Below are 23,253 nucleotides of genomic sequence, written 5' to 3' on the forward strand. Positions count from 1 at the left end.
CCCATGGGTAAAGTATGTGCTATGAGCCATCTCCCGGTCAATGGAAAGATCATTTAGAGGGAGAGGTTTCTCTGGCTACTTCCGCCACTGCGGTTGCCCTCTCCTGTGTTATGACGTGGGCGTCTGGCTTCAAGCGTTGCGGTGTTTATCGCCTGCGGCCTACAGTTTGCCAGTCACTTCTGGAGGACACTTGCGACAGTTTCACCGTAGGGGCGTCTTCTTCCAAGTCAAGTCCTAGGAGAGCACAAGTGTCTTTGAGCGAGCGCATTTGATGTAGGGACCCGTTCCATTTAAATATCAGCCTAAACGGGTGGCCCCATGAGTATGGAATTTCTTGCTGTCGGAGAAAGTCCGTCGCAACTTTAAACCACTTCCGTTTTTGTAGTGTGATAGCCGAGCGATCTTGGTACAAGGCGATGGTGTGGCCTTGAAACTGAAGAGGTTGTGCTCGTCTAGCCTCCCGGAGGATCCTTTCTTTTAGCGGGAAGTCAGGGAGAAAGGCCAGGATGTCCGGCGGCGGGGCGGAAGCGCGTCTAGGAAGCCCGACTGTGAGCCCGATCAATGCGAATGGTAAAGTCAGCAGGCTCCCACAAGATGTTTCGGAAAAAGTCCTGTAGATAGCCAGCGACATCCGTCCCCTCGGCTTTCTGAGGGACCCACCGGACCCGTATGTTACGTCGCGAGCGGTTTTAAGGTCCTCCGCGTGGGCTTGGAGGTCCAGTTGTTGGTCCGTGAGTCGCAGGACCTCCTGTTGAATCTGTTCGATTTCGTCACTTCTAGCCTGGTCCGCCTCCTCGATGGCGACCACTCGCTCCCCAAGGCCCTCTACATCTCGCTTGAGTTCCCGGACCTCCCCTGCCACCTCCTGCTTCAAGGTTTTGAAATCATCCCTGAGGGAGTTAAAAAGTGTTTCTAGAAAGGACCTGGTGATGGGCGTTTGGTCGCCAGAGGGGTCTGGAGATGTTCTTGCGATCTCAGGTGATGGTGGATCTTTGCCGGCTCTATGTTGGGATTTTGCGAACAGCTCCGGGAGTGTCTGGTTCGCATTCGTCCCCCGGAGACCCGCCATGTCGCGGCTGGCCTCTGGATCAGTCCGCCCGACGGCCCGCAGGAAGCCGGAGGCACGCTCAGAGGCCCGACAGTTCCAAGAATAGATGCGATCTGTGCTGTGGGGAGGGTAAACCCTCTGTGCAGCGTCGGGGGCGCCAACAAGGAGCTAAGCAGCCAACCGCCGCTCCCCTCACCGCCCGGTCAAAGTTATTCTTCTATGGATCGGCCAGGGTCCAGGGTGCAACGGTGCGGCGGTGGCTCCCGCAACACCAAGGGGCGCTTCAGCAACGGGCGGCGCCACCAAGGAGCCGGCCCGAGACCACCAGCAGGTAGGCCAAGGCAATCAGGTAGGCTGCGTGCAGGGGCAGGCCTCTCTCTCCCGCCGTAAACAGTGGATGGGGTCCGAGTGTCCGACAATGCCACTGAAATGACGCTGTCTCACCCCCTCCTCGCCGGCTTCACGCTGCTATAGGCCTGACTCTTCCTCCCCCTGGGGAACTCGATTATGCCCCCCGAGCGTGGTCTGGAGCACCCACCTCCACTCTCCTCACCTCAGCCCACAGGTCTGGTGTGCTCAGGTGTGTTCAGGCCGCTCCTCGCCGCAGCTCCAGCCTCCGACCTCGTCCGCCAGTCCGACTCCGCCGGGTCCTGCCAGCGAGTTGCGATGTCATAGACCTCTCGTGGTCAGATAGTCGTGCAGCCGATCAGCTCGGGTCAGGGGCAGCAGATCTTGCTTGGTGGTTCGATTGCTGCCTCCGCCTTTACAGGGAGATCCGGCAGAGTCGTGATTCAGTTCGCAGCCGCTACGCCCAGCAGGCCCAAAGCTGGGGCCTCAATTCTTGCGACTCCCGGCCCGGGCTCTCCTTCGCCACCGGCCGGGTCGCGATGGCGGCGGTCAGCGCCTTGTGCGAGAATCGGGTTCAGGGCCGGGGGCAGTGAGCCGCCTCCGTAGGCTCAGCAGGCAAGCAGGCAGCCGGCTCCTTCGCTATCCGGGGGCCGGGGCAGAGAGCGGGCAAGTGGGTTACTGCTTCGAGGCAGCCGCCATTTTAGGAGACGCAGCAGGGTCGGCCCCCCACTCGCGGAGCCCCGCCGTGCCGTGCCGAGTCGGGTCCCTGGATGCAACAGCTAAACTCAGCACCCGGTACCCAGCGTGTTCAGTGCTGTTAGGGAGAGTAGGCGATGCTTTTATAAGGGCTTCAGAAGAGATCGGGGCAGGGAGCCGCGGAGACCTGCGTCCGATCAGGTCGCCATCTTGGACACACCCCCTAAAGAAGTCTTTTGAGTCACAAGGTATAGTGAAGCCTCTCTTAGCTGGTAACGCACGAGGGTTTCGACTCCACATAAGATTGTTTTCGGCACAGCGGCTGAGAGGAGAATGTGGTAGTGAGTGAACTATATACGATACAAGTGTATTACAAGGAGAAGATGAGTGTAAAAGAGTGAAGAGATCAGTAATCAGAGCCACATGTGTCAAGGAAGGAGGGTAGGCACACCTGAATCTACTGTACTACAAGCTACAAACAGATGCTTATAGGGTAATTAACATGCTACATTCATGGCATGTGTTGCTGCAGATACAAATGCTCTGTGTAGACTGGAAAGCAGTATTGTCCTATAAGCGGTGGCTAGCTTGTAGATGATGCTAAGACTATTTGACCAACCATAGCTTGTTGTCTGGCTAGGACATCCACACAATAGTGTTCAGTAAACGTATGTGAGGTTGACCATGTGGCTGCCCACATAAGATGGCAAGGGAAATGTTCTGCAAGAAGGCTGTGAATATAGGAATCGCACAGGTAGAGTTTACCCTAGGTGTAATTGGGAGGGCACTTTTGGCTTTGTGATAAGTCTGCAAACATTAAATTATCAATCTAGGTCCAACCTGCACCCCCTGCCGCCCTGTCTGCTCTTGACCAAAAGACCTGCCTCCTCCCAGGCAACAACAGCGGCGCCTGCAGTCCTGCAAGAGACGGGGTCGGCGGGGAGGGGGGACGGCGTAGCCAGACTCGAGGGCCCGCATGCTCGAGACTAGCGAGGCCCCCCAACTCTCCATGACCGGAGCTGAGCCAGATCCTTGGACGATCTAAGCCGCGGCCTCGTCCCATTCTGTGTTCTACACCCCGCGACGTCCGATTCTGACATTTCTAGAAGCCCAATACTCCAGGGCCTCAGTGGGGAGGCTGGGGTCTGACTTGCAGAAGCCCTACCTGACTAGTGTGGGAGCAGAAATCCCACGAACATTGCTCACTTAAAGGCATGCTGATGACTAACATATCCGTCATTATGGAGGGTCCACCATTGCCACGCATTGCCCAACTAAGCATTTCAGTTTAGCCTATTGTTATTGTTAATTATCTTTTTGCTGGGGGGGGGGGGGGGGGGGGGGGGGGGGGGGGGGGAAGGTTTGGGGGGGGGGGGGGAAGGTTTGGGTGGGGGGGGGGGGTACGGGAGGAGACCGTTGTCCCCAGGGTTGTTTTCAACCTGGCTCCATTTGAGCCATTGCCTTTTGTTGTTCACAGCACCTCGACACCTGCACACCACACCGCCAACGTCAAACAGTACGTCACCTTGCGCGAGCCACACCTACATGCCCTGGCTGCAGAGCATCAGTCCCCTTTGGGCCTAGGACCCTTCGGCCCACCCAGTCTAGGCGCCACGTACGACCCAGATGTTTGCCAACAATAGATCTCTCCACGTTCTGTCCTGGAACATGAACAGATTATTAGATCGAATCAAACGCACAGCGGTCCTTAAATATGCCCAGCGCCATGCGCCCAACGTTCTCCTACTTCAGGAGACCCTCCTCCTGGGAATTCATTGCCCCTTTCTGGCGAGATTTGGTTTGACAGGGTGTGGCACTCTGGCTTCATGCGGGCCTCTCGGTGGGGGAGGTTGTGGGTGAGCGGCTATTCGACTGCAACGAGGGCTCTCCTTCACCCATAAACACGTAACAACAGACAAACAGTGCCGCTGCGTGACTGTGTCTGGGAAGCTTGAGGGGCATTCCTTGAACCTGGTCTCTGTTTACGTCCCACCTGCGACACTTCCCTCTACGCTTCATCACCTCACAACCATAATCTCCGCCCTGCCCCTGGGTCAGACTATTATTGGGGGTGACTTCAGCGTGGTTATGCAACCGTCACTTGACGCAACTGGCGTGCCCTCCCCAGCAAGACTAGCCCACGTCCAGAAGTTGTCGGATTGGTCAGCCGCTCTCGGCTTATGAGACATCTGGAGGGTTTGGAACCCCCAGGGGGTCACAAAACACCCATACCTCGGCAGCTCATCACACACACACTTGCACTGCCACTGATTGCCGAAGTGTCTCCAGTATTTCTATTCTCCCCCACACGGCCCTGTCACTGCACCTGGGTGGTGCCACAGGTTGGTCTCGGACAGTCTGGCGTCTGAACACATGGTTCTTACAGGACAAGGAGGTCAAGGACGCAATTGAGGTGGAATTGTGGCACTATTTTCTTACTAATAAGGATTCTGTCCCCTCCCTGGGCACGCTATATGAAGCCGGTAAAGCCACTATCCATGGTGTGGCTAGGGGCCTGGTGCACACAAAGCGAGCGGCACGGTCCGATCACCTGTCTCAGCTCGAGACTGAGGCTACACAGCTGGAAATGACACCCCCCCTGGCACCGCCGAAGCCCAACATGACAGACAGCTAGTAGCAATTCAAGAAGATATCAGACAGATTTCCCTCCATTCAGCCAAGATGCTGTGGCTCTCCCCCGTGCCCCGAGTTTACGGTTGGGGGGACAACAGCAGGAAGCTCCTGCACAACCTGATCTCCTAACCCCTGGCTAACCAGATCATCCCTGAAATCCGGGATGCTGCCCGAGCCCACCCCCACACCTCTCGGGCTATTGCGCAGGGGTTTGCGGACTATTATACTCAGCTATACTCCGCTCGCCCCCGAGGCTACTCTTACAGAATTGCTGGGCCGGACTGCAGTCCAACTCCCCTGCCTCACCAGGGCCGTTTCCTTGCTGAACTCAGGGAAGACACCCGGTGCGGACGGCTTCCCGCAAGAGTACTACGCGGCCTACAGGGATTTGTTGGTGCCCCACCTTGTGGAACTCTTTCAACATATTACAAAGATGGGCTCCTTTCCCTCAGAGACCGACGTGGCCACTATCGTAGTAATCCCTAAGACCCAACGCCCTCTGCCACCTGTGCGGACTACCGCCCAATCTCATTAATTAATACTGAAATGAAGATCTTTGCTACAGCCCTGGCCCAACGTCTCCATTCTCTCTTGTACAAGCTGGTCCATCCGGGTCAGTGCGGCTTCATGCGGGCGCGCCGTACCAGACACTGCATATGGCGCCTCCATCTCACCGTAGCCCACCACCACCTTCTTACACCGTACCTGGAACTCTTACTTATAGACTTCAAGAAGGCCTTCGACATGGTGGACTGGAGGTACCTAGAGGATGTCCTCATGGCGATGGGTTTTGGCCACCATTTCAGACACCTTGTCCAAGTCTTGTACTCAAATCCCAAACCCAGGGCCCTCACCAATGGTGCCATCTCGAAGACATTCCCAATCCGGAGAGGTACGCTCTGGGGTGCCCCCTCTCACTTCTTTTGTTCACGCTGGCGATGAAGCCCCTGGCTTGACTCATTCGAAATGACCCCCGGGTCCGGGGTTGGGACTCCCGCCACGTGGACAAAATCGCCTTATACGAGGACGATATTCTACTCTTCTTGGTGGACCCAGAAAGCTTTGGTCCTCGCTGAATGGGGGTGCTCAAAGCTTCGAGAACGTTTCAGGCCTGCGACCCAACCCGGCTAAATGTACCCTGGTCCCCCTCCATCTTTTTAGCGCGTGCTTTGACTGGAAATCAATTATCCCCATCAGGAGACAGTCGTTCTAATACCTCGGGACTTGGGTGACTCTGATCCCGGAGCTGGAATGGACCCTCAACATTACCCCCTGGTCCCGAAAGCTAAAAACGACCTTAAGCGCTGGCAAACCCTACCACTTAATCCCCTCAGGAGATGGACACTTTTTAAAATGATAGTCCTCCCCGCTTCCTATATATCATTTAGAATACCACCTTTCACTCCCCGGGCAGTTTGTTCCGAGAATTTGATGGGGTGATCACGAGGTTTCTGTGTGTGTGTGTGTGTGTGTGTGGAGGGGAGTGGGGTGGTGGGGGGCGGGGAGGGGGGGGAAGGCAAGGGAGGCCACGCATCGCCCTGGCCCGATACAAGATCCCGCACTTTGATGGAGGCATGGGTATGAAGGATCTCCACCTATACTATTTACCCATGAGACTCTTTGTCATATATGACTGGTTCACTGGGGGTGGTCTAACCCAGCCGACCTGACTGAACTCGGGGACCTGGACTTCCCACAAATCCAAACATACTTGTACGGGGCCCCAATACCACAGGTGATACCACCAATCACTAGGGCGGTCCTGGTGGCCTGGTGCTCTGCCTGGCGACATATGCGCTGGGACAAACAACTCACTCAGCACACACCGCTTTGGCAGGGCACATGATTGCGAGAGGTGGGGACCCTCACAGACTTCCGGCAGTGTGACCGCATCAGGATTTCCCTCCTGGGGGATGTGTGGGTGGGGGATCCTATCAGGGCGTTCCCTGATTTACAGCAGCGGTACACCCTCCACACCTCCCAATTCTATAAGTATTTGCAGTTCTGTCAAGCCCTCGCTGCGTACATCCCAGTGGGCACGTCACTCCCAAGTTTAGTCCGCTGGAGGCACAGGTCATGATTAGGAATTTGAGAAGAGTAGGGTGTCCCGGATATACCGCTCCCAGGTGAACAATGGTCCAACCACTCTTGCTGCGGGCTAGCTGGGAGGGATAGCTGGGTCCCCTGGAGGAGGCGGACTGGCGAGACGCCCTTATGGCTCCCAAATCGTCTATGACCTCCTCTAAACACCACCTCATTCAAGTCTACTACTGACACATGGCCTATCTCACACCGGCATGTCTACATAGGGCGGGGCTGCGGCCCGCCCTGAATTGTACACAATGTGGCTGCGCTCCGGCTGACTTCTACCATATGGTCTGGTTGTGCCCTAATCTTGCTCCGTTCTGGTCAAGGGTGGAGTCTGAACTTACACAGACCTTGGGTTGGCAGGTTCACCACGACGCCCTGCCTCTCCTCCTGGGCATGTTTGATGGCTTGGATGGTTCCAGAGAGGATATGCAATTTCTAGGAACGGCGGTTGCTTTGGCTAAACAAGATATTGGGGCGGCCTGGGCTCAGGCCAGTCCCCCTAGCTTACGAAAATGGCGCCGAGGGGTAGATTGGTGCGCTGCTCAGGAGGAACCCCTATTCGAGGCACGTGGCTGCCCAGCGACGTTCCACAGGGTCTAGGGCAAATGGCTAAATCTATTGCTTTAAATCTACCCCACTTGCATTCCAATGTATCTATGTACTGCTTTCCAGCTTCTGTGGCTCGCCTGACTATTTCTACCATGACTGTGGTTCATACTGCCTTTTGGAGGCAGATTTTGCATCACTTTGTAATGTATTTGTTGTCACTTTGTTTGCTTTTCAAAATGATAATAAAAATTGATTATCAATTATTTTTTTTATCCATCTAGCAACTGGATTTGGGTTGTCCCTTGTGGGCCTTTGCAATGGCTTTGAACAGTTTGTCTGCCTAGTGGAAAGGGTCAAGGAAGTACATTAGAGTGTACTTTATGTCTAAGGAATGCAGCACTCGCTCTGCAATCGAGGCTGAATGCAGGAAAAAGACTTGGAGCTCTGTGGTCTGGTTAAGGAAGAATGGGGAAACCACCTTGGGGAGGAACGTAGAGTTTGTCCCAAGTACTACCTTGGCTGTATGAACTTGTATGAAAGAGTTCCTGCAGAGTGAGAGCCTGTAGCTTACTAATGCAGCATAAAACGGCTATAGCTGCGAGGTAGGCTACTTTCCCGGAAAAGTACTGAAGCAGGTAAAAGTGTAGGGATTCAAATGGGGGACTAATGAGTCAGGCAAGTACAATGTTAATGTTCCCTAGGAACCCTAGGAGAAATTACTCCTGAGGCCTTCCATGAACGCCTTAACTACAGGGACGCGAAAGAGGGAGGAATGCTTCCTGTTTTGCTACTATAGCCACAAAGTGAAAGCCTATAAAAGTGTAAGCTTGGTCTGACGTCTGGAGGTGGAGCAGTTAGCCGCTGATGTTTTGGACAGCAGGTGTTAAGATTGTCTACCTTGTTAGCATTGCAGTAGTGGACAATTTGTTTCCACTTTAGAGCATAACATGAACATTGGGTAGGTCTATGGGACTCATGCAGGATGTCTATGCATTTCCAGGGGAGGACCAAGTAACCAAATTCTAGGACCTCAGGTGCCAGATCCCTAGATTGAGTTGTTTAGAATCTGGCTGCCTCATATGACCTTGTTTTCTGGTGAGAAGATACAGCATGTTGGGAAGCTCCTTGTGGGCAGCCTGACAGAAATCTCTCATAGGGCTGAATACCAGGGCTCTCTGCCCAGGTCGGGCTACCAGGATGAGAGCCTGTGATATTTGCCACATTTTCAATACCACCGGTGGCAGGAGTGGAAGAGGCAGAAAAACATAGGCAAACATCGCTGACCAACTGATCCATGGACTAATAGTGTGGATACCTAGAGGTGAAGTTTGAGCATTTTTTGTTCCCAGGAGTGGTGAAAAGGTCATTCTCAAGAGTGCTCCAGTGTTCGAAGTATTGGTACAGGACCTGTGGGTAGAGTTTACACTTTTGGGCTTGCTGCTAATGCGTCCTGCTTGGCGGACCCACCAGGTCTTTGTCTACCCAGAGGTACTCAGTCATAATGTGAATGTGGTGATGAATGGCCGAATACCAAATTGGCTGAGTTGGGAGTGAGTGTTCTCCTGCTCCAGATGGCAGTATAGGGCAGGCATGTTGTCTGTCCTGACAGGACTACTTTGCCTCGAATAAGTAGTAAAAAGGCTTTAAGGACCAGATGTTCCAGGGAACGGATGTGGTGGCTCTGCTGACGTGGATTCCACACCCCCTGTACAGAGTTGTGGTTGAGGTGAGCTCCCCATCCAGCTTGGCAGACATACGTGGTAATGGTGCTTGCGGAACATCGTGTAGGAAAGGCCTGACCCATAGCAGGTTGACGCTGTCCCAACACTTCAGACAGCGCAAATGAGGGGTTAGTTCTGATGTGGGGATGTATAGAGTTCCATATTTTGGGCGCGTTTCCTGCAAATGATCTGGCCGCTGTTTTTTGTTTACAAGCTTTCAGTGGAATGAGTAGAAGGGTGTTTGAGCTTCCTGCTCCCTTTCCGCTGAGAGAGGACGTCGCCACACGGCCCCTACGGAACCCGAGGATTCAGGCCCCCCGTATCCTTCCCCTCTGGGAATTGGTTTGCGCTCGACCCACTACAGGATCAGACCATCGCACCGGACGCTCACAAGACCCCGACCTGCCGATAGTGTGCTCTAACACGCTTCCCTGAGGGGTCACCTACCAATTCTTAGCTCTATGACCCGGAACGAACTTGATCTGGACGGGAAACCTGCCCTGGCTCCCGTTATTGCCCTTTATGAAACGCCTCTCTCTTACCACGTCTGGGAACCCGGAGTTGCCCCAGTGGAATCCCTGTTCTCGTCTAAACTGCAGTATTTAGGTGCAGTAACCCCCATCACTCTAAGCGGTTCCTTTTTTGCACGAGATTCCCTCTATGTAGCCTATACCTTTCAAGGGGAGCTTAAATACAACGACCTACTAGGAACATCCAGGGCTTGTAGTGCAGTGAACCTCCTAACGCTCCGAATTCTTATTCCTGAACTCCAAGAACCTATCTTGACTTTGCAGAAGTACAGAAAAGCCCCATTCTTCATCCATAAAGAGTGTGTTTGTCCCCACCCATTGGTCCTCTTTGCCCTGATGAAGGTGCAGCCTAAATAGGCTTCGCATCGAAACGCGCGTTGGCGTGACCTACATGGATGGCCTCCAATGTAGCGGTTATCAATTCATCTTATCATGTTTGGCCTCCATGTTGCTAATTTAGTCCTAGCAGTTTCAAAAACCATCCCCTGCAGGCTATCATGTACCTCCATCATTGTATGTGTGTGACTGTATTATTCAATTCAAAGAATCTTTATTCGGTGATTAAAAAACACCATAAAAGCACACACATATATACATAATAAAAAGTCATTAAACATTTCCATGATCCTTTGTACAAGTATTAACAAAGCATAAAATACAATCAGTGAAACAGTGTATAACACTTAAAAGGGATAAAATTAGAAACATTTCAGTCTTCTCCCCTAGTAAGCCTTAAACGAACCGCTACCTTAATGAAATTCATGATGCTACACAATGTTAAGGGTTCAGAAGCTTTCTGTAAAAATACTAGTGCCTCCCTAGTGTGAATCAATTTAGCTCTTTTTAAGAGGTTTACAAGAAATCTGCGCCTAGGCATTGAGTAAAAGGGGCAGAGTAAGACAAAGTGAAGGGAGTCCTGCGGAGACCTGTTGTCGCAGCCGCAGGGCCCCTACTGTTCAATTGATGTAGCAAATCCTGCTGGTGATGCCAACATAAATGGGAGTAGGTTCAGTCTAAAACGGCACATCAAGAACCTAAACTGTGCGTTATACATGAGGTACAAGTATGGCTCCATACCCTCCACGCTCTTCACTAGGTTATGGGCCCTCACTGTCTTTTTACACCCTTCAGCCTCAGCTCTGCATAGGTTTTTCCGCTCTAGAAAAATTTTCCCTACTTGCAACTTATTCTGGGCTACAATTGTTGCAAGGTTAGTAAAGAGGGTCCCAAAGCCTAGCTCCTCTAGGGTGTTCTTCACATAATGGAGCCAGGGGATGCGCATACATTTGTCCCTCCCTAAACAATCCGATAAGATTTCTCTACTGAGAGCCGCATCAGGATTGACCCAGATTTTTAGCCAGGCTACAATGGGCCTCAGTTTTACCAGGTCTTCTATATATGGCCTCCCTAACTCCCTGTGGGCAATCAATCCAGCAGTACTTTGGGGTGCCCTCAGGATTGATTTCAAATATTTGTTTTCTTCCCGTTGGATTCTAGTGGTATTGACAAAGCCCCATACTTCTGCTCCATAAATTACTTTGGAGCAGGATACAGAGCTATACAAGTTCATCACCTGTTCCGGGGACCATCTTCCTAGCCTCCTGCCATAGCTAGCTATTGCCCCGTTAGATGCAATCATTTTACCACAACGCTCCTCCACCAAGGAATCAAACTGTAAGGCACCATCAAATGTACTGTATTATTATAGTGAGTGAGCTTATGAGTGAGTGTATGCTTTAGTGAATGACTGTGGTAGTGTGTGGGACTCGAATAAATGTTGTGCTTCGGTGAAGCCCTATTGTAAATTATTGTTGCCCATTTTTGTTTCTCACCCAATACATGTATCTAGATATGAATTAGTTGTTTTATTAATAAATCAACTCTATTTTCCATAAAATTGTGTATTCTATTTGTGTGATGTATTGTTGACTCTGATACGATTTGCTGTGTCACCACCCCCGTACCACTAGGATCCCCTTTTTGGGACCTATTAATTAATATTGGCAGGGTCTTTCCGTTCTATTCAGCCGTTTTCTCCCCTTCTTCCTGCCTATATTTGAATCATTACTCTGGGGAACCCCCTTCTATTCTGCTGTTGAGCTTCCTGTTCTGACCTGCTTTTTTGAGTTTGGCAGCCAGGTATTCAGGTTTTAGTTATTTATTTATTTTCGGTTCTTGTATAGCGCTGGAATTCGATCTCCGAGGAGATATCTTGCGCTTTGTTCTTTCCGAAAGCAGGACTAGACAGTAAGATCGAGGTAGCAATACTGGAGTTACTGAGTGGAGAATAGGTACGTCTTCAGACATTTCCTAAATGCGGATAGATTGGAATTTAGCCTAAGAGTGAGGAGTAATGAGTTCCAGAGAGTAGGGCCTTTATATGAAAGGGCTCGGCCTCCCTGTCTCTCTCTTTTGAACCTGGGGATCTGGAGCAAGGCTTGGTTTTCTGAGCGTAGGGTTCGACCTGGTTGATAGGGTTTAAAAATTTCAGTTAGATATCTGGGGCCAATTCCAAACAAACATTTATGGATAGTACAGCAGATCTTCAATTTTACTCTCTGGCGAATGGGGAGCCAGTGTAGCTTGTTTAGCAGGGGACGAGAGGAGGATCTGGCAGGGGCATTTAGAATCAGCCTAGCGGCGGTATTCTGGGCTACTTGTAGCCTCCCCAGCTGTTCCTCGTTAGCAGATATGTGTAGCCCATTGCAGTAATCCAGCCTGCTAATTACTAGGGTCTGCACCAGTGTTTTCCTATGGTGATCTGCTAAGTAGGGGAAGACTCTCCTAAGTAAGCCAATCACCCTCATACAAGTTCCTGTGACCTGAATGGCATGGTCTTTAAGCACCAAGGGTTGATCAAGCTTAACACCTAGATTTTTTACGTTTTCTTTTGGGCATGGGGCCATACCTAATTCAGGAGGCCACCACTCAGGTGACCAAAGGAGTGGGGCATCTCCAAAGAGCATGACCTCCGTCTTACCTACGTTACACTGTAGGCAATTGGAGGTCATCCATCCGGCTATCGCTCTCATTCCTGCAGCAAAATAACTTTTTACTGCTGAGGTCATGTTCTGGAAAGAGAATAATAGCTGGGTGTCATCAGCATAGGATATTGGTGTGAACCCATGTTCCCTCACGATATTCGCCAGGGGGGCCACATACACATTAAATAATGTGGGGCTTAGGCATGAGCCCTGTGGAACCCCCTTTGTGAGCTCTCTAGAGATGGAATAGTGGGAGCCCAGCGGAACACTTTGTGAGCGGTTGGAAATAAAACTTTTTAACCATGATAGGGCCGTTCCATCCACTCCTACCCCCTCCAGACGACTGATGAGGATGTCATGAGACACCGTGTCGAAAGCAGCAGACAAATCTAATAGCACCAGAATCATGGATCCTCCTCTATCCTGTGCCATCCGGATGGTATTGGTCAAGGAGAGGAGAGCTGATTCTGTGCTATGATTTGGTCTGAACCCAGATTGAGAAGGGTCCAGGCCGTCCGATGCCTCGATAAATTTAGAGAGATGAAAGTTGACAAGTCTCTCAGTCATCTTACTCAGGTGGGGTAGGAGGGATATGGGGCGGAGGTTGTTGAGGTCAGACCATGGTAACGCGGTGTTTTTGCGGACAGGGTTCACTACTGCCTTTTTCCAGTCATTAGGAATCTTTCCTTCTTTAAGGGAGAGATTGATCAATGATTCAAAGCTCGGGGCTAATAGGCTGCCTAGAGGAGCTATCATCTTAGCAGGTAGCAAGTCTGTGGGAGAGCCTGATTTGATTAGGTTAAGTAGGGTGGTAACTTCTGTAAGGCTGATCTCTGGAATCATGGTCATAGTAAGCCTGCTATTTTCGCTCTTAATTAACTCTGGACTGGGGGAGTCAGTTGTATCCCTAATGTTTGATGCCTTAGTGATTTTTTCATAGATTAAATCAATTTTATTCTCAAAGAATGCTGAAACCTCATCACATACGGTTTGACTGAAATCATCCGGGCTTTCGCAGGCTGTGGGCTTAACAAATGATTGCAGGATTTTATAGAGTTCTCTAGTAGAATTCCCTGCCTCTGTTATTTGTAACTCAAGTCTATGTCTCCTGGCTTTTTTTATGTTTTTAAAGTAGTTAGATTGTGCCTCTAGATAGTATATTTTACTGGTAGGTGTGTGTGTTTTCCTCCACTTTTTCTCCAAACTCCTACATTTTTGTTTCTCAACCCTTAGTTCTTCTGTATACCATGTTTCTTGCTTAATTTTAGAACATTGCCTGTGTGTAGGGCGTTGTGAGTAAGGCGAGCTGTTCTGAAATTAGCCCTCATTTCGACAGGGAGCCATTTGAGTTCTCCGAGTGCCGCTGAGATGTGCTTGTATTTCTTGAGTCCAGTGACCGTTCTGGCAGCCGCGTTGAGAGTGGTTTTAAGGGAAGCAAGAAGTGCTTCTGGAATTCCTGTGAGGGCTGCATTACCGTAGTCTAGTCATGACAGCACCAAAGGTTGAGTGGCTTGTTTGAGATCTTTGGGCGAGATGAAAGGTTTAATTTTGTTCAATAACTTTAGGTTGAATAAGGCGCTTTTAGCTGAGTTCTTAGTTTCGGGTCTAGCGCGATACCTAGTGATTTAACAGAGTCCGCCGGGGTGAGGTTTCCATTGAGTGCATCTATAGGTTTTAGCCAATCTACCATATGGGGGTTCTCTGCTTTGTTTGATATGAGGAGTAGTTCAGTTTTGTCAGTGTTCAGTGTTAGGTGATTGCTAGTCAACCAAAGTTGCACTTCCTTCAGTATGCCATTGAGTCTTTGAATGTCCTTTGCAGATATGATTTCTAAGTAGATCTGCGTATCATCGGAATACAGATGGAAGGGTATGTTGGCTTCTTTGAGTAGGGTAGTGAGGGGTTGCATGTAGATGTTGAATAGTTGAGGGGAGAGCACTGACCCTTGAGGGACTCCCCTGTTGATTGGGCGTAGGTCCGATTCAAAGTTGTTGATTTTGATTCTCTGGGAGCGATTGTGAAGGTAGGAGGAGAGCCATTTGAGGACTGTCTCATCGAGCCCCGCCCTCTCTTGCAGAGCTTTGATGAGGAGTTCGTGATCTACAGTGTCAAATGCAGCCGATAGGTCGAGGAGAATGAGGAGGCAGCATTGTCCAGAGATGTGTGGATGTCGTCGATGATGTTGAGGATCGCGGTTTCTGTGCTGCAGACTTTCCTGAAGCCAGATTGGTGAGAGTCAAAAAAGTTGATACTCTCCATGTGTTTCGTTAGTTGTTGTAGTACACATCTTTCTAGAGTTTTGGCTAGAAGAGGGAGGTTGGAGACGGGTCTGAAGTTGTTCAGATCAGATGTCTCAAGTCCAGGTTTTTTCAGCAGAGGGGTGACTTGACCTACTTTGAGGCAGTCTGGGACAATTCTGCTATTTAGGGAACTGTTTATAATCTTGCACCAAAGTGGGGATAGGGGGCATTTCAGTTTCTTTGTCATTTGCGCAGGAAAAGGGTCTAAGACGTGCCCGGAGGGCTTGGCGTTGGAGATCAAGTTGATTATCTCCGCTTCAGGGATGGGGTGGAAGAGTAACCAGGGTTTGGTGAGGGGTGTTGGAGCAGTGTCGAGGGATCCGGTCGTGTCGCTATTGAGAAGGGGGGACTGTTATGTACCAGAGAGAGCTTGATCTTGGAAATCTTATCATTGAAGAAGTTGGCGAAGTTATAACAGAGCTCTTTGGATGCCTGAATGGTGAACATGGCTGGTTTGGATGTTTGTTGTCTGATGATATTGAAGAGCTCCTTGGGTCTGTTCTTTGCATTGTCCGGAGCGGAGCGGAAGACCGTGGATTTTTGTTCTTTGATGTGGTTGTTGTACTTCTTCCGGACTGATCTGAGTTGATCGCGGTGGATAATAGTAGGATTATTCCTCCAGCGTCTTTCATAAGCTCTTAATTTTCTCCTCTATGCAACGCTGGAATAGATTATTGTCGCATAGAAGATTGTTTAGGGTTTGAATTATCGTGTTGCTCGATTCATTCCATCTTAGGCTTAGATCACCCAAGATTAAGTTGTTGGCGTCTCCGAGAGCGCAGTGTAAAATCAGGTCGGAGAATTGTTTCCAGATTGTGGTAGTGTTACCTGGAGGGTGGTAGAGAAGGTGACAGATTATTGGATCATTGGCCTTGGTTTTGATGTTCACAGTAAGGCAATCAAAGGAGTTGTTTTTACAAACGTCCATTTCCATGATGTCGATGTGGTCCTTGTAAATGATAGCTAGACCTCCACCACGTTGATCTTTCCTATCTTTGTTTATGATAGTGAAACCAGGTGGCACGAGCATATCTAAGCAAGGTGGGGAGGTCTCATTTAGCCAAGTCTCCGTGATAAACGCAATGTCTATGTCTTGCGATAGGATGGCTTCTGCTAATTCTGTTGCATGTTTAGTGGCTGATCTGCAATTGATGAGCAGGCAGTTGGTGAGAGCCCTGATTTGCTGAGATTATTTCCCGGAGGGGCCCTAGGTATGGAGGTGAGGAGGGGCGGGGGTCTGGGGTTTTTTGGGAGGGGGTAGTCTCTTCTGACGCCAATGATTACTTGGATTTTAGAGTTAGGGGAGGGTGTGGGAGGAGGGTTGTAAGTGGAGGCTAGAGCTCCTGCATCTTCTTCAGACATTGCAGCTATGGGTCTGGTAAGTCTACGTGTCTGGGTCTTTTCAGACGGTACATCAGTGGTTCCAGTAAGTCTGCGTGACTGGGTCTCAACCTCTTTTCTTGGGAGACTTTGTTTCTGGGAAGCCGGGTCTATTGTTTTTTATGCGTCTCAGTGGCAGCGTCTCTACGTAGGATCTAATGGGACGCTGTAGCTGGGACTCGTGGGTGGTTGAAGCCCCTATCCGGTGCTTTTGAAGGATGAGGTTGGTTAGAGTAGGAGACCTAGGTTGGAGTTGCTGGGGTTTGGGGGATTTATCGAGGTTGGTTAGGATTTCATTTAGGCCCAGTACTAATATTTCTAGCTGGCTTTCTAAGAGGTTCAGCCGGTGCGCCATGTTTTCCAGGGCTGGGGAGATGGTGGCTGGGTTAGGACCTTCCTGAGGAGTAGGGGGCTAGACTGAGTAATGTTGTTTTTTGCTGTTTGTGTCTCTTGCTGTTTGTGTTGTTTTGTTGCCTTTCTTATCTGCCCTTGCTGAGGGGTGCCAGGGGTCATAACGGGAATTCAGCCTCGTGGTTTCTGCAGGAGTGGCGTAGTGGGTGGGGAACGTGAGTTCTACAGGGGTGTGATCAAGGTCTGGAGCCAGAGCCCACGGTGTATGGTTCGTGTGTTCTTGCTGGTGCGACTGGGGGAGCCGTTGGGCTTGATGGTCATTGCAGGGTAGGGGGATGCGCTTTGCAGGGGCGCAGGAGTGACTAGTGGTTCGGGAGGGGAGTGCAAGGGTACTGGGAATGAAAGTTTGCTCTATCTGGAGGGACAGGTTGTCTGGGGAAGGGAGTTGGACCGAGGAAGGATGGAGTTTGTGGAGATGAGCGGTTCAGAGTGGAGGGAAGAGAGGGTGTCAAAGGCCTCTAAGTTCTCATTGTTTGTCTGGATCAGGATTGTGCCATTTGAGTAAATGGTCACTGAAGTGTTCCCTTTCCTAGTTGAGTGATTGGTGAGAGAGGTTGACAGTTTGCAACTGTGTGAGGTGGTCGTCAATTTGGAGATGCTGAGTTGTGTTCTTAGAGTGATGTTCCAGTTATCCGGGTTACCTGCGTGACAGATGAGATCCATCTTTATCTAACCTTTGAGGGGCAGTGGTAAGTGTCAACGAATAGAGTATCTGGGTGTTGTCTGATTAGTCTATGCTTAAAGTTTATTTACGCTTTAGGGGAGAGGTTCGGGGGGAAGATAATTGCGAAGGCGTTCGTGCCTTGCGGTTTCAAGTTGGTTGAAATAGAGGGTTTGTTGTAAATTTGAGTGCTCATAGATTGCTATTCACAGAGTGAGGGGCCGTACTTCTGTTATGGTGCAGGAGTTGCCTTGATCAGGGAGAGCACCTGGGGAGGCTGGCCACTCTGGGGGAAGTTGGGCACTCTGGGAGGTGCAACAGCGCACCGAGAGCCTTGCTTGGATAGGGTCTGTGAGGTTAGATTAAGGGAGAGTCGCGGCACATGAAGGAGGGGATAGGTGTTAGTGGTTTTATCCCCTGTGCTGGATTGTAGGAGGACCCAGCGCGTGAAGGGGGGATAGGTGTCAGAGGGTAACATGATTTCAAATCTATCTGGCTCTCATATTTATAAATGTACTAAACTGTAGTCATTCTTGTCATCAAAACCATATTAGCATGACAGAATTAAGGAGTGTCTGGTACATTTGCACTTTGGAATAAACTCCTCAAATCACCATTTGTAAGTCACAGAAATAAACAGAGGACTGTGTCCCCATTCAGCATTCCTTTCTGCTCACTATCTCAAGGGCCATAAACTATTATTGTGCTTCCAGTTTCCATAGGGGGCGCAAGTTATAGTTAGCTCAGGTAACTATTACAGCTGAATTTCTAAGGTTTTATTATTTCTATTTCCTAACTACAACATCCCTGTAACCTTTTTTTTTTCCAGTGAATTTCTACATATTTGTAAATTCTATTTCCTAAATAGAACGTCCATGTAACCTTTGGCTTTTAAAGTGAATTCACAAGGTTTTTTATTTCCAAACTGTAACCTTTGAGTGCGAGTGTGTGACTGAGTGCATGAATGTGTGAGTGAGTCTGAGAGAGGGTGCGTGAGCATCCAAGTGGGTCTGTGAGTGACTGCGTAAGTTTCTGAGAGCGTCTGTGAGCATGTCACCAAATGGAGGAGGAGGGCCGCGCAACCCAGCCCCCTCCCCGGGCCGATTTCGGCCCCTGGAACCCTATCCACTGGGGCCCAGCCATATACAAAGGAAGGAGAGGGGTTACCTCCCAAGGCCAATTTCGGCCCTGGCGACCCCATTCCCAAGCGCCCGACCTTTAAACTTTTTTATTTTTAATACTGGAGGGGGCTGCGTGGCACCCCTTTCTGGGCCATATTCAACCCCAGGGACCCCATCCCGGAGACATTATCAAATGGCAGAGGTGGGCCACTATACCCCCTCCCCGATTTCAGCCCTAGTGACCCCATTGCCTGGCATTTTATTTTATTAGGTGAGGGAGGGCCACTTGGTATCCCTCCCGGGCGGATTTCAGCCCAAGAGAACCCATCCCCTTGGGGCGCGGCCATTAACAAATGGAATGAGGGGGCACGTGCCCCCTCCAAGTGCTGATTTCGGCCCGGGGACCCCACTGCCCGGTGCATGGCCATGTTTTCCTGGGTGCCCTAGGGCACCCAGTGTGCAATGGGACCGCGGGGGAGCCTGAAGGCCTCCGTGGTCCCTGCCGGCTCCATGGCTCTTGCGGGAGCCGGCATTGATTTCACACTTAGGGAACTGCCGAACATGCTGGTCCCTGTGTGTGAAAGCAACCTGTTTGTCTGTTTCTCTGCCCGCTTGACAGCATTTCGCTGCTCTCGCTTGCTGGAAGCCGAGTGTTTGTTGTAGCTTGGGGGTAACTGTCAAAGCTCCCGCCAAGCAAAAGCAAAAAGCTATGTTCAGGGGTGGGCACCCTGGGACATAGTAGGAACCCGCCCTGGGGGGTGGATGCCCCCAGTGCCATTGGCTCCAGGAGGGGGCCCAAACGGTCCACTACTTTCACGGGCATGCCCCAGGGAGGTGGCGGTCCACCCAGGGGCCGAGAACGGCCCAGGAGGTGGGGGGCTAGCATGGCCCTTCCTTCTTAAAAACAATCAACTACCATGAGGCCAAGGGTCTTTGCAGACCCCCTCTTGAATACGTGAATTTTGCCCCAGGGTGGTTGCGGTCCCTGGGGCGGAGCGAAGGGGATCTTAGCACCTTCTCCCCTATAACTTCATAAGCCTATGGAGGTGGTGGTCCCAGGGGCATAATTAAGTCCCAGGAGGGGAGCCCCATGTGCCCCTCCTCCTTTTAATTCCAACATGCCCCCGGGACCTGGCCCACCCAGGGCTAAACAGCAGAGAAGCAGAGGAGCCTGAGCTTTTTTTTTGTTTTCGTTGTTCCTACATAGGGAGGACAGCCTGGGAGGACATTGAATTCAATGTAAAATATTGTTAATACAAGACAAAAAGAAATCTGGATACAAGAGCAAAATGAAATGGCCTTAGGCAATGCTTGTCCAAGCTTTTTCTTAGCTATTATTTGATTGCGGGAAACCAGGCAGCTTGAGCTTAGGGATGTTTTTCCTGCCCTTGTTTTTGAAAGTTTCACATATATTTCAGTTCGGTTTGGCATTATAATACCTTGAATTAAATGAAAATGTGTGATAAAAGTTAGCCCTGGAGTAGGACTAGATTTTCCCCCAAAAATCCTTACATTGAACCAAGCAAAATCATCCAGAAACCCTGCTTGTAAATGTGGTAGTGCCGTTAGAGACCGATTTCTTTTTTAAATCACTTTAAACAAAACCAAGGATAAAAGACAAAGTAAATTAAATATTTTGTTTCCCCCTTAACAAAGCAATTTTGTCCAAGATACAATGAAAATGAAAAGTTGACAACCTACTATAGTCTTAAAATTCAGAATTTGAAGTAAATTGTTCATTAAAACTAATGTTCATTTCAAAACTCACCTCTAAATCTTCATTCTGTCTTTGTAAATCCTCCAAAATGATCTGCAGTTCCTCCTCATCTTCACTTTCACTCTCACTCTCGGAAGAATACTCTTCTGTTTCACTACGGCCATGTTGCTGGCGACTAAAAAAAAATATGTATGGTATTTAGTGGCACAGCAAACTAATTCATTTTGAACTTTAGAAAAAAGAAAGATTTCAATTGTTATGTTCTTCATTTTAGAGTAAATAATGGAGGTCCATGTTACATGTATTTTAACAAATCTGTCAGGCTCTCATAAACTTTATATATTAATTAAATAAAGGCATTTTTAACAATTTGAAATATGCACTTTACTTTTGCAATAAAAATTCTAAAAAATGTTTTATTTCTGACAACTCAATTGTTTTTAGGCTGATGATGTCCACTAGTATGTAAAGGATCAAACTTTATGTCACATTGCATGCCACAGAGTTTAGGGAAAACTAAAGAATTTCAAAAACATGCAAAGTGTAGTTCTGCATTAGCAAAGATAAACTGTTCCACAGAATTCACTTGCTCATATGCAACTATGAGCAAGGGATGCAATTTAAATAGGCGCTGCTTAAGCCCATCAGCAACAAACCGTCTCAACAGTGACCCTGATTTCAAGCATAATGGCTAATTGGAAGTTGGGCATCTCTGAGGTACTTTATTAATTCTTCTTAATTGTAATGAAAACCCACATCAGACCTACTAAATGCAATATGATAGGTAAACAAATTAATACCTTTAACCCGTCTGGATCTTCCGTGGCTAACATGAAGAAAGCCAAAGACTTGTTGGATATGTTGCTTTGTGACCATTCTTATTGGTAAGAGCATTTAGACCATTCTTATTGGTAAGAGCTTTTAATGACAACAAGAGCGGGCACTTTATTTGTGGGTGCAACAGAATGTATGCCTGGGTCAAGGCACAGCTATTTTCCTAATTTATATTTTTTAATCTATTTTATTGGCATTTTCAAAATAAACAACCATCACAATCATTGGCATTAAATATCAGTAGTACATATATAGACTGTGTTCATAAAAACGATGTTCGGAATTCATTGAAAAAAAACATCACTTATACATAACAAAAGTTCAGGACCACAATATCGCTGAACAGGGCGCCGCTAGCTGACAACCTCCCTACTGTCCGGGGGAGCCCACTACTGGGCATTCCGCCAAAGTTAATCTTCCTTCCAGCCCATAGCATGTCAGTGTTGGTCAATGCGTGCGTTGGCATCTACGTCCCCAGTCAGGACTGCTCTATTCGTCTGACTATGTGCGTCTTCATCATCCGCAGCATCGCGTACATGTCATCTATCTTGGAACAGTGTCCAAAAGTTTTTGAGCCTATTTCGAGGGGGTAGTAATTTGCTATAGAGCTCCGTCTGCGTACCACAATAGATCATTTCCCTGGTCCACTGTGCTAGTGTAAGAGCTGGGCCCGCATCCACCTGAGGGCAACACATCGTCTAGCAAGAAGGAAGGCCATATCGCCCAATCTTTTGCGCGCCTGGCGTAAGGGTTTGGAATACCCCAGTATGGCCAACAATGGGTCAGGTGTCAGTGTCAGCTGCGTAATCTCGTTCACTTCTTTGTATACGGAGTGCCAAAATGTTAGTATGTGCGGGCAAGACCAGGCAACGTGTAAAAAATCAGCGAGTTGGTCCCCACATCTCTCCAAATTAGGGTTGTCCCTCAGTCCATATCCATGTAATCTTTCAGGGGTATAGTATGTCCTGTTTAGGCATGGAATGTGAAGTAGTCTATGGAGGCCATTCAGAGATACTCTTCTTGTACTCCTGCAGCAGTACTGCCATGTCTCTTTCCCTAGGTCGATTTGTAAGTCAGCTTGCCACGCTAGTCTCGGCTTGGCGTATTCCGCTGTCCTCTCAGAAAGGGCTATTCTGTACAAGTTGGTTATCAATTTAGTAGGGGTCTTAGCATTGACAACATATTCGAAAGCTGCTACTACCATGGGCTCTTCCAAGTCTTCTCCTGAAAGGTCCCTGAGAGCGTGTCTCACTCTGTAGAACTGAAAGTGCGATAACAGTGAATGGGGATTATCAACAGTGTCGATCTCACTCCAGCTGTGGGCCCTGCCCTCTGTAAACAAATCGCCCATGGTGTGTATTTGCACTCAGCGCTTCTATGACTCCCTTATCCATGCACGGGGGAGCCAGGCGCACCAAGCTATGGGCGCCTTTGGGACGTACAGTAGACTGCACCCTTGTGTGTCCATCATGTGGCGCCACGCGTGAGTAATTGCGTTCAGGGAATCGACTAGACCCGTTCTTCGGTCTCGAGGTCTAGCCAGCAACGCAGGCAGGGGTGTCGGGTCTGCCACAATCGATTCAATACGTCTGTGTGGAATAGCTACTGGGTCATGGACCCAATGATAAGCGTGTGCACTTTGTGTCGCACGATAATAAAGCTCCTGGTCAGGTGCATTCAGTCCTCCCGCCGCTTACGGGCCCACCAGTATTTTCCATGCCACTCTAGTCTGTTTCCCCGCCCATGCTAGCCGGACCATTAACGATTGCAGTTGTCGGCAAAAGTGACTCGATAACACCATCGGTATATTGCTGAATAAGAACAAAAAACGTGGCAGTACGATCATTTTCATAAGTGAGATCCGCCCCAGAGGCGAATGTGACAGGGCAATCCATTTATTGACATCCTCCTCTAGCTTAGAGACAGCCACCCCATAGTTCTCCCGTAGGACTACCTCAGAGTCCGTGTGTAGCTGGATCCCCAGGTACCGTACCGCGTCCGTAGTCCATTGGATAGGGTATTCCGGATCAAAGGGTCCCATACCTGGCATAAGCGGGAAAATTAGGGACTTCTTCCAATTAACATGGACGCCAGAGAGAGAGCTGAATAAGACCACCTCGCGAAGCACCGCTGTCCAGTGTACCTCCCGGTCTATGACATATAAAAGGGAGTCGTCCGCGTACGTAGACACAATCAAATTATAAGTGGGGGATCGACTGCCCCTATGG

General features: G+C 49.5%; 1 protein-coding gene across 1 annotated transcript in view; it reads right to left on the bottom strand.

Moving 5' to 3' along the window:
* Positions 1-23,253, bottom strand: part of RALBP1 (ralA binding protein 1) — a 272,192-nt gene that overhangs the window by 16,025 nt on the left and 232,914 nt on the right. The window contains exon 9 of the mRNA XM_086964942.1: positions 20,243-20,366. Coding sequence (XP_086821068.1) covers positions 20,243-20,366 — 124 coding nt within the window. The remainder of the gene's footprint in view (positions 1-20,242; positions 20,367-23,253) is intronic.

Source organism: Lissotriton vulgaris, chromosome 4_1, assembly GCF_964263255.1.
Source record: "Lissotriton vulgaris chromosome 4_1, aLisVul1.2, whole genome shotgun sequence".
NCBI classification, from domain to species: domain Eukaryota; kingdom Metazoa; phylum Chordata; class Amphibia; order Caudata; family Salamandridae; genus Lissotriton; species Lissotriton vulgaris.